General features: G+C 55.5%; 1 protein-coding gene across 1 annotated transcript; it reads right to left on the bottom strand.

Moving 5' to 3' along the window:
- Positions 1-6,264: 6,264 nt before the first annotated feature.
- MSX1 (msh homeobox 1) lies at positions 6,265-8,946 on the bottom strand. The gene is made up of 2 exons (XM_040556365.1): positions 8,378-8,946; positions 6,265-6,838 (listed from the first exon to the last, which is right to left on the bottom strand). The coding sequence occupies exons 1-2, from the start codon at positions 8,850-8,852 to the stop codon at positions 6,408-6,410; spliced, it is 906 nt and encodes a 301-aa protein (XP_040412299.1). The 5' UTR covers positions 8,853-8,946; the 3' UTR covers positions 6,265-6,407.
- Between the last annotated feature and the right edge of the window lie 4,343 nt (positions 8,947-13,289).

Raw genomic sequence — 13,289 nt, 5'->3', positions numbered from 1 at the left:
AAATTCTGAATTAAAAGCTCATGTCTAAGCTTTCTGAACATAGGTATTGGATACAGTTAATACTCATACTATAAAAAGGATGTGGCTAAAGTGTTTGAGCTGTGCTGAGCACTAAAGAAAGTTGCTATTTGAATTGCAATTTATACCGATATGTTTTTTATCCAATACAATCATGCTGCCTTCTGGCTCTCAGCTGATGAGGGTCTTGCGTTTAGGTTCCCAGCTAAGTGGCAGCTGGGAACATCTCCGTTCAGTAACCGGCAGTGTCTGCACAGTCAGGTGGGTGCCTCCAGGGGAAGTAATTAATTCAAGGCAATTCATGCTTAAAGTGTTGAAGTGAGTACGCTGACTCCTGTTTCTCTCCATGCCTATTCCAGCCCCACAGCACATGTATCGTATTTTGTAACCCTGCTTTCTGTTTTATAAATAGAATTTAATGCATATTGTTTATGTACCCTCCTACCCAAAGGGAGGATTGACGATGTCACAGAAAGAAAAATCTTCGGTCAGACTGACAACATCCATGACATCCCAATGTCTCTTCTTGTGGTTTACCATGCATGTGGCATTCACAGAAAGTCCAAAGCTCATTACAAGTTTTTGAAAAGCATTTATGGCTTTTAGTGAGTAAAGTGTGAGGAGCAGATGCACCCCAAGACATGAGCCTGAGTTATTAAGAGGGCAGGTCTAGGAACCCCAGAAAGTCTCTTCCAGTCCTTTGCTGATGTAAATGGGAACAGGTTCATTTTCTTACACATAAATGCATTTACAGTGTAAGACCCCTTATTTTTAAAGCATCTCAGCATTACTTCTGTATTTGCTATTATTCTGTATTGTAGCTGTTATTTGCATAATAATGCCCAATGCACACAAAACATTGGATCAAAAGAAAGTTATTTCTTTCCTCCAGCTTGCCTTTTGGAAATAATTCTCTTCTCCTCCCTTCCTGAGAGCTTCCCCACACCATTTTGCAGTCCTCCAGTTAACATAATTTTGTCATCCTTTTCTACCAGTCCTCACCTCTAGCTGCCACTTCCTTACGCTCTTGCATGCAAAGTGAGCCTGAGTAATGGCAAAATCTCTAAATCCTACTCCCTGGGTGCTCCTTCTCTTTCCAGCCCTCCACCAGGCAGGGACAGTGGTGGTCAGAGGCTCTTGAACGTATTTGTTGTCACAGGGTACCTCCTCCAAAGTACATCAAGTGCACATCCTGCCCTGCTTGGTGCTGTGTGTCAGACACAAAACACCTCCAACAAACGCATTGCTCAATTAGGCTGAAAGCACCTTTACTTTGGTCTGCATCTTTTCATGCCCGTGTCCCCAGATCTCAGTCCTGCCTGATGCTGACCATCCTGACCCCACTGCCCCATTGTTTGCCCCAGCTTCCAGGGTGGATTCTGAACACAGAATCAGTCTCAGATTTTGAACTTTGCTCCTACAAACTCCTTCCCACGGTCGGTCTTACTATCAAGGCCAGAGTCGGTACTATTTAACTGAACAGCTCTGATTGTCCCGTGAGCCTGCTGAAGAGGTTTGTTTCTTTTCCTCAGTGCTAAGCCAGAAGATATGCTACAAGTGCTTGAACCACCATGAGAATCAACCGAGACCCTGCAGCACAGCAGCCAGGAGCACAGGGGTGGGGTCCTCAGCAGTGTCCAGAGATGAAATGGGGAGCTTTGCACGGTGGCTTTACTGCACATTCCTGGTCTCCCGAGGGGGACCGACTCCAGGTAGCTCCCCCTCCTGTTCTGCCTCTGATCCTTGCCGGGTGGGAAGCAGGGCCAGCCTGGAGCAATAAAAGATCTCTGCCATGAAGAAGTACAATGAAGCAGAGTTAACGTAGACCGATTTACTATTGTAAGCAAATCACTACCACATCTCTCCGTTGTAGTCTCTCTACTTGTAGTTAAATGACTCAGAGCTCTTGCTTCTGGCACTGCCTCCAGGCTCTCCTGCCCCAGTGCTGGGCAGACAATGGGTACGTGGCGCAGAGGGGCCTCGGGCCAGCCCCTGGGCACTGTGGGTTCGGATGCCCGTTATCGCCGTGCCTCATTTTTGGGCTCCCTGCTGCAGAACAGATTGCTCCGGCCAGGGACAGATACCACTGTGCTTCACACAAGGTGTGGGGAGAGTTAAAAGCTAAGGAAAGGGAACTTCAGAAATCCACAGGCTCCCTGGGTTAGGATATATATACACACACACACACATATATATACATATATATACACACTTTTGGGCCCCCACCCTGTGCTAGGCAGCGAGAAGGTGTCTCGTTCTGCCACAAACTCTCTGGCAGCTCAGTGCCTCAGCCACATCAGCCTGCTTTTGTGGAAAACTAGGGAGGGAAGAGAACCACCTCGTCACATCCGACAGCTCATTGGGTACAGTATAGGATATCCCAAGCAATGGGAGCCTTACTTTCCAGTCACCGCTCTGCTGGATTTAATTTGGGTTGCCCTGCGGCTCCGAGGAGTGTCCTGACCATGAGGCTCTTTAGGCGGCCGCTTTTTCGTGCTGTCTCTGGCCACCTCCGTGTCTAACATAAAACCAAACGTATCATGAGGAGAGCTGAAGAGCAATTATCTCTGAGTCACTAATAAATCGTCGACTGGGATTTTCGCTCTGCTTACGAAATACCTGAGTGCAGATGTTTACCTGAAATGGGGAGGCACCAGGGGGTCAGCGCCCCTTCTCCTGTGGGTGTCCAGCCGCTTTGCTCAGCACACCTTTCAGTTTCCAGCCCTTTGGGAGGAAGGGCTGATGTGAGGGGACTCAGGCCAGAAGATGAGCCTTGCTTTAAGCGTACCAGCGCTGGTGAGGAGCTGAGGAGCAGGCTGCCCACCCCCCTCCGCCCGGCCTTTACAATGGGCAAAGCTCGGCAGCTCCCTGCTTTGCCTCTGCTGGCTGAGGGCTGTGTTCCCAGGCACAATCCTGAGCAGCAGGAGGCTGCTACTGCTCTGCCCAACTCTCTCGCTGAATTTAGCCTGCCCTCACTTTTTCAAAACGGGCTTTTAGCTCCTAATTCACTTGAGCACTGTGGAAATCGCGAGATAAAGCATCAAAGGCAACAGGGCACCGGGCTGCGCTTCGAGTCAAATCGCAAATTCAGCCGGAGAGCCCGAAACTCCCAGGAATTCAGAGCAGACAGCAAAGCCGTGGTTTCACCGAAGGTTTGCTTAGCAGGTTTTTCCAGCAGCCGTGTTCTCTGGGGTTAACAAGAAGAGTCTTCCTTTCTTTTTGAGGCTCTCAACCCGCGGCTGCCCACCCTTCTGCCCGAGCCCCGCAGCCGGGCTCCTCGGAGCGCAAGGATGCAAAGGACCGATTGCGGGCAAAAGTGCCCGAAGAGGCTGGTTTCATGCTCACAGCCGCCGGCCAAACCCTACAACCGGGCTCGTTTGTGGGAATAAAAGTAGAAAAATGGCTTCCTCGGTTGGCGTGGGTGTGTTTTGCACACTCGCCATGCTCTGGCTCCCGTGCCCTGAATTTCCTTCCCTCCGTGGAAACCGGCGCATCAGTGTGTGTGTGTTACACGTATGTGCTCGGGGCCCCTCTGTTTTCTCTCGCCTGTCTGCCCAGGCTCTCTCGGTGTGTGTGGAGATAGGCGGGGGGGTATCAGAGTGACTGGGGGGGGGGTGGCGGGGGAGAGGGAGTTATTAGGAAACTTTGCTTTGGCTACTCTCTATCCTTGGGGCTGCGTGGCGCCAGCACCCTCAAGTTGAAAGGAAAACAGCCATTCTCACTTCCAACTGCCCACTGAGCTCCTTAAGGCGACAAAGACACAAAAGTGAGTTTTATTTGCTGGTAAGCCAGAGGCAAGAAAAAAGAAAAGCCAATTCCCCCTTAAAAAGAGCCGACAAATCCTTTTTGCTCTTTTGTGTGAGCTTTTCCTATTCACATGGAGCGTTCATCCGTGTGATTCCCAACTTATTGTCATTACTTAGTTATTAATTGTTCTCATCTGGGTTTAATTGAGCAACCAAGGACTTTAGCCCAAGGGTCAGGGGGAAATCTTAAAGCAAAGACACGTTCAATAGGAATCCTGCGCTTCGAATATCCATCCCGAGTTGACATAATGTAAAAAAAAAAAAAAAAAAAAAAAAAAAAAAAAAAAAAGGGGGGGGGGTGGTAAATACAGACAAAGCGGAGAGATGAAAGGGCCCCGGCTAGCTCGGAGCCCCGCATTGCCGTGCCCGCAGCGCCCAAAGGTGCCGGCGGAGGGGAGAGGGGCTTGCGGGGAGCCAGCTCGCGGCGGTGCTCGCTATTTCAACTCTACTTTATTTTTATTTTTTATTTTTTAAGAGCTTCTTTACAGGATAAACCTGGCCTCCTGTGCGATTAGATCTTCTCCCCAAACCCGCGGTCTAATCGCGCAGAGGCTAAGTTTATCTCCAGCCTTTTCTGCCGGAGACGCAACGTGGGAAAAAAGCCGGCACCGCGCTCTCCCGGTCCGGCGCGGCGTTGGGCGCTGGGGTCAGGATCACAGACACCGTCATTCGCACACAGAAAAGAAACGATCGGAAAAAAAAAAAAAAAAAAAGCCATACAAAAAAAAAAAAAAAAAAGACCCACAAAAAAACAAAACTCACGCCAGCCCAGCCAGGACTGAGCGGCCAGAGCGGAGCGAGAGATGAGAAGAGGGGGATTAGAGCAGCGAGCTCTGGAGAAAGTGACTAGGTTCAGGTATGTTGTTTCGCTGAGTTATTGAAAGCATCACTGATATTTAGGAGATGATAAAAGTCCCGCCTCGCCCCCAGCTACAGTCTCGCTGGAGCCACAGTGCCTGCAGAAGATTGCCTAGCCTCATTACAGCAATTATTTTCCTTCTAACTTTGCTTCAACCTTAACGTTTTAAATTGCTGGAAATGAAAGCAGCGAAAAAAAAAAAAAAAAAAAAAAAGAGAGAGAGAGAAAAGAAATAAAAGGGAAGGAAAGAAAGAAAAATATAAAGACTCCCAATTTCTGAGCGCCCATTCCCGGCACGTAAAGATATAGCACGAAGGTAAAAAGTAACAAGGGAAATCCGCCCTCTCCCCTAGCCTAAGGACCCTCCAAACGAAATCAGGTCTAGGGGGGCAATGAGGGGGCTCTGGGGGCGCAGCCGGTGGGGGGACGCGGTGCTGCCGGGGTCGGCGGGCGCTGCGCGGTGCGGAGCGGCACGGCACAGCCCGGCACCGTCCTGCCCGGCACGGCACGGCCTCGGCCGGCGGTTTCTGCACGGCCGCGGTGACCGAGCCGGGTTTGCAGCTGGGCCGGGCGCTGGGGGCTGCGGGGCGCCCGGAGCCCCGGGGCTGGGCAGGAGCCGGCGCCGAGCGGTCCCGACCGTCAGCCCCGCGGGCGGCGGGTCCCTCCCCTGGCTGCTGTGTCCCCGAACAGCCCCGTCCCCACCTCCTAACAACCCTGTCCCCTCTGCCCCTTTTCCCGCACCACCCCGGCCGCGGTAGCCCCATCTCCATCCCACCGCCCCAAAGCCCGCCGTGCTCCCTCTTCCTGAAGGAGCTGCGGGGGAAGTCCTCGGGCTCTTCCCAGTCTCGGGAGCTCCTCCTGACTCTGTCTGGGGATGGATGCCCGGCAGGGCTGGACTGATGCTACCCCAGTACCCACGGCCCCTGATTAGGGGCTGCAACAGGGGGGCTGGGGTCTATAGGAAGAAATTTCCACCTTCAGCCAGCCTTAGGAGGACCTCACCGGGCGGCTCCAGGGCACACAGCGAGCTGAGAGCCCTGCCATGGAAGGAGGAAAAGTTTCTGGTACGGCCAGTCCTGCTCTCCTGTCCCCATGACACAGACACGTTTCATCCAGTGCCAAACCCCGGCAGGGCAAGGAGCAAAGAAGCTGCATGAAACAACGGTAGCTTAAAATTAATTTATTTAACAAATATAGCTATAATATAAATGATAATAAAATTTCAAATATACAGTATATTACATAGTACACAGAGCCCCTTCCACAGGAGCCGGTGGAGGAACAAACACAGGTAACAGCCAGTGCTGCTACACAGGGACACGAGAGGTGCCTCTACGCTCTTGACCTCGCTTTGCAGAAAGTGAGAGAAAAGTCCTTTCAAGCCCCCTTTTTGCCGTTTCTCTTCCACAGTTCCTTCCCCCGTGCTGGGGGCTCTCCCCAGGCTGCCAGGCGGGCCGGGGGGAAGCAGGGCGGGGCTGCCCCATGGCCACCCGGTGCCGGGGAGCGGCTGGGGTGATGCCTCAGGTTTTTCCCAGCCAGAGCATGGAGCAGCTCCCAGGACGGCCACGGAAAGCAGAGCAGGACTGGAGGGGGGGAAACGGAGCCGGACTGGAGAAGTCTCTGCCACGGGGCCCGTGGGGGAGTCCGCAGCGAGGGCATGGAGCTGGAGGAGCGGGGAGGGAGCATGTGCGGGGCCGGCGGGCTGGGCTGGGCAGGGCTCAGCTCTATGTGAGGTGGTACATGCTGTATCCCACGTGCGCCGTGTACAGTCCCACGGGAGCCACGGGCAGCCCTGCCCGCTGGAAAGGGCTGGAGGCACCGTACAAGGAGGCGCCGGCCACGGCCGGGCCGCCCAGCGGGAAGGAGATGCCGAAAGCAGCGGGCGGCAGCATGGGCTTGGCTGCCATCTTCAGCTTCTCCAACTCGGCCTCCTGGAGCCGCTTGGCCTTGGCGCGGCGGTTCTGGAACCAGATCTTCACCTGGGTCTCAGTGAGGCTGAGCGAGCTGGAGAACTCAGCGCGCTCGGCAATAGACAGGTACTGCTTCTGCCGAAACTTCCTCTCCAGGGCCAGCAGCTGTGCCGTGGTGAAGGGTGTCCGGGGCTTCCTGTTCGTCTTGTGCTTGCGCAGGGTGCAGGCTGGGGGGCTCAGCCGCCCTGCACCGACAGCAGCCGGGGGAGAGGCGGGGAAGGAGAGAGACAGCTCGGTTAGCAGCGCCCGGACACGCTCGCCCCGCAGAGCCCCCACCCTGCAGCAGTGGTGGTGGGGACAGTGAGGTCCCCCCAAAACAAAGTGGCCCAAAAACTCTAGCGCCTCCCTGCCTGGGGTGCACTTCAAATTGACATCTCCCCTTGCCAACGGGTGCTTCACTAAGCTTTTTCAAGACTCTCAGGACCAAAGTCACTCGCAGCCACTTGTGCTTCATGGCCAGGAGCCCTGCGGCTCCAGGGCAAACCTCTGCACAGGGTTCTGCGCGCCCCCTCTGCCTTCGCCTCACCGCTCCCCTCTCATTAGGGGCACACACAAATGAAGGGAATGACCCCTCAAAAAAAAAAAATCTATATATATGTGCTGTCCTTTTGACTGGATTAAGGGAAAAAAATAAACAAAACTGGCTGGCTTCTTACACTCACACCCTCTTCATTAGGCCCCCGGGAACCAGATTAAACATGCAATTAATTATGAGCTTGGAATTAGCACTCAGCCTCTATCTACAGCTCTTCACCAGCCTGCTCCTCTCCTCTTATTTAAGATTTCTAAAGGTCCTCAGCCTTGATCGGCCCGGCTTTACTTAGCAAAAGCAACTTGTACTTTGCAATTTAAGTAAATAAAACCACTACGGTTCTCTGCGCGAGTCCTTTCGGGAAGCCTTCCTTTCCCCAAAGAAGTGGTCAGCTCTGCTCACAGCTCTAAAAGCACCCCGAAAACTCCGCGGAGCCTCAGCCCAAGCCCTTCCCACGGGAACGGGAGAGGTCTGGGGGCAGGATGCGGCCCGGGACAGGCTGTATCGGGCCGTATCGGCCAGGGGCCGCCGCTCCGCCGGGCTGAGTGCAGGGGATGCACGGGACTTTCCGCTCTCGATCGTGTTTTCGAGAATTTGGGATCTCTCCGGAGTACAGCAGCAAAACCATCGGGAATTGCGGCTCTCGGGACTGCCGAAATAACACCGCCGGAGAAAGCAGCCCGCGGGGCCGAAGCCCGAACAAGTCCGAAGCCGCAGCAACCGGGACCGCGATCAGTGCGCGTCCTTACAAAATAATCGGAGCCGCTTTCAGGAAAAAAAAAATAAAAAAATAAAAACCCTAAAATCCCTAAAAATAAACCTCAGTCCCCTGCCGAGGCTAAGTCCCGCTCGCAGACTGCGCACGGTCGCTTCGCGCCCCCAGTGCGGCTAACAGGCAGCCAGGCCGGCTTTTGGGGTTTTCTTTTCTGCTTTTCCTTCCCCTCCCCGGCCAACTTTTGGCACAAGAAACCGCCCTGGCGCGACCGCTCTTCCTTCGCCTCTGAAGCCACCGCCGGGACCGCCCGGGCTCCGGCGACATCTGAAGCATTTCATTCCTTCGGAAACGCCCAAGTGGCCCGGCAGAGAGCGCGACCCGCCGGGAAAACCCCTCCGGGAGAGGCCGGAGCAGAGAGGAAAGCCCCGGGCGGCCCCGCAGCTCTCCCCCCGGCGCCGTCGGGGTCCCGCTACTTACTGGGTGGGGGCGGCGAGAAGCGGGGGCTCTGCATCCAGGGGCTCCGCTCCTGCTTGTCGGGGCTCTCCGCCTTGACGAGCGCTTCCTCGGGCAGCTTGACCAGCCCCCCGACGGCGAAGTGGCCGCCGAGGGGCAGCGGGGACGCCGGCGCCTCCGCCGTCGGGGCGCCCAGGCGGGGGCTGAGGCTCCCTCGGGCGGCCGCCCCGACGGCCGCCGGGACCCCGTTGCCCTCGGGGCCGGCGAGCGGGCCCTCCCTGCCTCCCGGCGCCTTCCTGCGGTCGGCCATGAGCGCCTCCACGCTGAACGGCAGGAGGGAAGGCGAAACCTTGGGCTTGTCGCTCTCCTCCTCCCCGCCCATCGCCGCCGCCGCCGCCGCGACGGGGAGGCCGCCGCCGGGCTTGGCGAAGGCGGAGGCGGGCGGCTCGTCGCTGCGGACCCCGGTGGGCGCGGTGGTCATGTCCGCAGCCGGGGCCATGCAGAGGGGGCCCGCTGCCGCCGTGCTGCGCGGGGGCGGCCGCCGCGGCTCATGGGGGGCGGCGTCGGGGCGCGGGAGCCGTCGGCGCGGTCCGGCCCCGCGGCGGGCGGCGCCCCCTGATAAAGGGGAGCGGGAGGCGGCACCGCCCAACCGGAGGGCGGGGGGGGCGGGACGAGGCTGCCCATTGGCTGAGGCCGCGGCCCCGATGGCGGGGAGGGGGAAGGAGGAGGGAGGGGAGAGGGCTCGGCCGCCGTCGGGGCGGTGCGGGGCGTCCCGCCCGGCTCCCACCCGCGGGTGAAGGCGGCCTGGGCCGGCGGCTGGAGCGGGGCGTAACGCGGGAGAAGGGGACGGGACGGGACGGGACGGAGGCTCGGGCATCGGGAAAGGGCTTGCTAACGTCGGGGAAACGCCGGTGGAGGCAGCGAGGCTGGGATTTTCCTCCTCCAGCCCCCTGACATGGCACTGTACCGGGTGTGAGAGCTCTGCGTTAACCCTCTGTGTTTCTAGGGTTGGCTACACCTTGGAAAAAAATTGTAAAATAAACCTTGTTCCAGGTTTTTTCTTTTGGTTTTCTTTGGGTGGGTGCGTGGGTCTGCGCCCGTGTGCGCCTACGTGCGCGCAACCCCTGGCGCGGATGCCTGCGTGTCTCCGGGCCATGAAATATTCATTCCCCTAAAAAAAGGCACATCTAAGCCCCGGCCCCATTAAAGTCCGGGCTATTTTGTTTTGTAAATTTGTTTTACGAGCCCTTATCCCCGCGCCCAGGACGGATGTGCAGTAAAAGGGAGCCGCTCTCTACTGAGGCGATTGGCCGCTCGCTGGGAAAAGTTTATTGATAGCTGCAGGGCTCTAATCTCCTGGAAACACAGGAGGCTCTCGCAGTCATTTAAGGGTAATTATCTAAACGGGGAGGGACGGCGAATTCCCTTTCCTTTTAACCGGCCCCAATAAAGATGGGAGATTAGGAGCGTATACAGTATGAAATGAATTGATATCATAGACGCTTTATTGACTGATAAACAACGGGATCTGGTTGCATTGAATTGTCCCGCGCGTACACGACACCCGCATCCCCCTGCTTGCTGGAGGTGACGCCCCGCGGGTGCCCTATCCACGCGTGTACCCTACCCACGCGTGTGCGTTACCCACGCGTGTCCCTTACCCACCAAGCACACGCACACCTTGTGCTGTGCATCCAGCGGGATGCACCGGGCAGCTCCGCTGCATCCCGCAGCAGCCGTCGGGCCGGGAGCCGGGGGTCGGGGGCTGGGGGGCTTGGGGTCGGGGTTGGGGGGGGGGGGTAAAGGGGGTAGGGGGGCAGCGCTCGGAGAAGCGGCTGCATTGCTAATTGCGAGAATAAACAATCTGTCACGATTAGTCAGTGCCTCTAATAGGCAGACAAGTGATGTTGTTTTTAGGCGCCAGCAGCGGTCGGATCAAAGGCTTCAGCTGGAGGGGGACTATTGAGGACGTTAACCCGCATCAAGGGAGCAAGGCGCCTTAGCCCTGGGACATCGGCACATTCAGCCTGACAAAATTAGTTTGCTCTACCAATCACACGACATTTTCCCAAAGCCCCGGTGCTTGACGCGAAGATGCACCCCCCGACATCCCCGCCTAAGGAAACACACGCACAAATAGCGGTGCATTTGTGTTTCACGTTGCCCCCCCCCCCCCCCCCCCGCCCCGATCCTACAGGTAGGATCACTTATATTTTTTTTCCCCTGCTCCCAAACGCTACCGTGCGAAAGAAAAAAAAAAAAAAAGTGATGTGTTTATTAGATCCCCGGGCAGCCCCTAGGCTACTTTCGATCTCATTGTTTTGATGGAAATATGAAAGGAAAAATAGAGCTGCTTTTTTTTCCCCCCCTTTTCTTTGGCAGAAGGGTTTGGGCATTGGGATGTTGCTGAGGTTTGAGGAGACGAGCGTGTATCCCACACTGAGAGCGAGATCCCGCTTTCCTTGAGATGGCAGAATGAGATAATTAGCTCTTTATTTATCTCCCAGTAATGAACGGCTTGTGTTTACGTTTCTGTCATACTTGGTGGTATTTTAATCACTGTACCATAGCGAGGACTTGATTCTAATCCACATGCTGGCAAGCTCTGGGGCTGAAAACGGGAAACCAGTAAAGTTTCTTTCGTTTCTTGTTCCTTCCTCCCGTTCCTTTCTTTCTGAATGAAATATACAGGCTCCAGGTTAGGAATGAAGCAACCGAATTTACAAAACGAAATCTCTCCCGAGATGGTTTTCCTTGTTTAATGGGAACTGCTCAGCACCCGATCCCTTCTCGCCTTGCTCGCCGTGCGCGGGGTGAGCAAAACACCGCTGGAAATTGGGAACTTTTTTGGTATGGCTTCTGTCATGCTGATACTCTCGCTTGTTTTTAAGTGTCTCGTTCTTATTTTCCTCGTTTTCCTATACGGGAGACCGAAGCGAAAGGGCGGGGGGGGGGGGGGGCAATAGGTGACTTTATTGGCGCTTGTTCCAATGCAGTGTTTTTATTGGGAACTGTGGCGCTTCCCTGAAGGCACTTGTGCTAGATAACAGGATTGGGCAATTAGCATCCTAAACAGTCCCGTTTCATATAATGAATGTGCAAGGCAAAGCCATTACCCCTAGCATTTTATTTCAGTGGGAATACAACAACCAGCGCTGGTAGGAGCGCGGGGGGGATGGGGAGGGAGGACAGGAGCAGCGCTAAGCCAATTCAGGGCATTGTCTCCCTTTGTAAACGTTATCTTTGACTTAAAGGCAGGAGTAAGAAAGGAGAGGGTTGTTGTTGTTTCCCTTGCTTCTATTTTATTTCCCCCGGGACGGCGGCTCTTAGGAGAGCGGCCAGCCCTGGAAGACACCAGGAGGCTTTGGGGACGCGGGGGACTTGCGGCGCCGGGCACCGCTGCGCGTTTTTTGCGCGCTCCCTGCGCGCTCCCTGCGCTCTCGCCACCCGCTGCCCTCCGAGCGGCTCAGCCCGGGGGGAGCTCCCCCCAAAACCACGTCTCCCGTAAGCGCCAAAAGTGTCCCGCGGGCTTTACGAGCCTCCAAATCTCAGCTCCCCCTGCTCCCATCACTGCTCCTTCTCCACTGACAACGCCAAAAGACCTCGCTTTTGCCTCGCTCCCCTCTTATATACTTTTTTCCCCTCTCTTTTTCTTTCTCCCTTTCCCTTTCTAGCCGGGTCAGACATAACCCAAACTACTTTCAAGGTTTCGGGCAGCTGGGCTGTTCCTCGGGAGGTTACCAGGAGCGGGGATGGGGATGGCCAAACCCCAGCCGCCGCGGCGTCCCCGGCTCTTTGAGGGTCGGAGGAGCAGGGCTGAAAGGAGAGCCCTATTTCAAGTGGCCCAAATTAATTTGATCGCGACATTATGATGCACTTGGAAAAGATGAAAGAAAGGGCTGGCCGTCTCCTTCAAGATCTCTATAATTATAGATAATATATCCTATTTCAAAGCAATTAGCTCAATCAGGCGTAACGAGGCACTTTGCTGCCAGGGAGTAACAATGCCTTACGGTTATTTAAGCTTCAAGATGTCAAGCAGACTTCGAGACTCTCCGCTCTGCCCAAGAGGGAACTTGGCTGGTGAAAGCACCATGGCTAAGGCGGTGGTTTCCCTTTAGTGACAACACGCCTATTTTATTTCATCATTAGTTTTAAAGCTGCTGCAGAGGTGCCAGCTCTCCCTCAGAACAGAATCGCTTCTCCAGGCGCATTTGGGGCCGGCATCTGTGTGGCATCACCTCGCCCTCCCGCTCCAGGCTGCTTTCCTTCTCCGAGCCTTTTCCCCGCTCGATACCTCTCTTTCGTGCATTTTTCTGGGGTGATTCCGACTATTTCTCGCTGAGGGCTGGAGAAAAAGTCGTTGATGGGATGAGCCCCGTGGCCTGCCTGGCCCCAGCATCCCACCGACCCCAATCCCACCCCAATGCATCCCCCTCTCTGCCGAGCCGTCCCCTTCCCCCGCGAAAGCTTTACCCTGCGCTGGCCTCCTGTTGGGCTTTTTATATTTTTTATTTCTATTTTTATTTTACCTGAAACGCTTGCAGACGCCAAAGGTCCCAAGAGCAAAGAGAGCATCCGACTGCCGGCTGCGCCTTTCCCAGGCATTACCAGGGAGCCGTCGGGCTGTGTATGTGCCTAGCCGTGTGCCGAGGGGGTCTGCACTGACAGCTGGGGGGAGCGGAGTCGGAAATGCCGAAATCCCCTCGTCCTGACCCAAAACTGCGGGAGGGGGGCGCGGCGCCGGCTGTGTCCCCACTGTTTCCAGGGGCGGTGGGTGCGGGTTTAGACCCACAAATGGGAAAAAAAAAAAAAAAAAAAAAAAGTAAAATAATAACTATAATTAAAATATAAAAATTAAAACGGCTGCTTTCCTTGCTCCTCTCCAGCGGGGCTGCACGGGGCTGGCTGCTCCGCGGCAATGGGCTGGATGGGG

This window comes from Cygnus olor, chromosome 4 (genome assembly GCF_009769625.2).
Source record: "Cygnus olor isolate bCygOlo1 chromosome 4, bCygOlo1.pri.v2, whole genome shotgun sequence".
Lineage (NCBI taxonomy): Eukaryota > Metazoa > Chordata > Aves > Anseriformes > Anatidae > Cygnus > Cygnus olor.
This window is presented reverse-complemented; position numbering and strand designations above follow the sequence as displayed.

Coding starts and splice junctions, on each gene's coding strand:
- MSX1 (XM_040556365.1), bottom strand. CDS start 8,852: ATGGCCCCGGCTGCGGACATGACCACCGCGCCCACCGGGGTCCGCAGC. Junction 6,839..8,377: donor CTTCTCGCCGCCCCCACCCA/GTAAGTAGCGGG, acceptor CTGTCGGTGCAG/GGCGGCTGAGCCCCCCAGCC.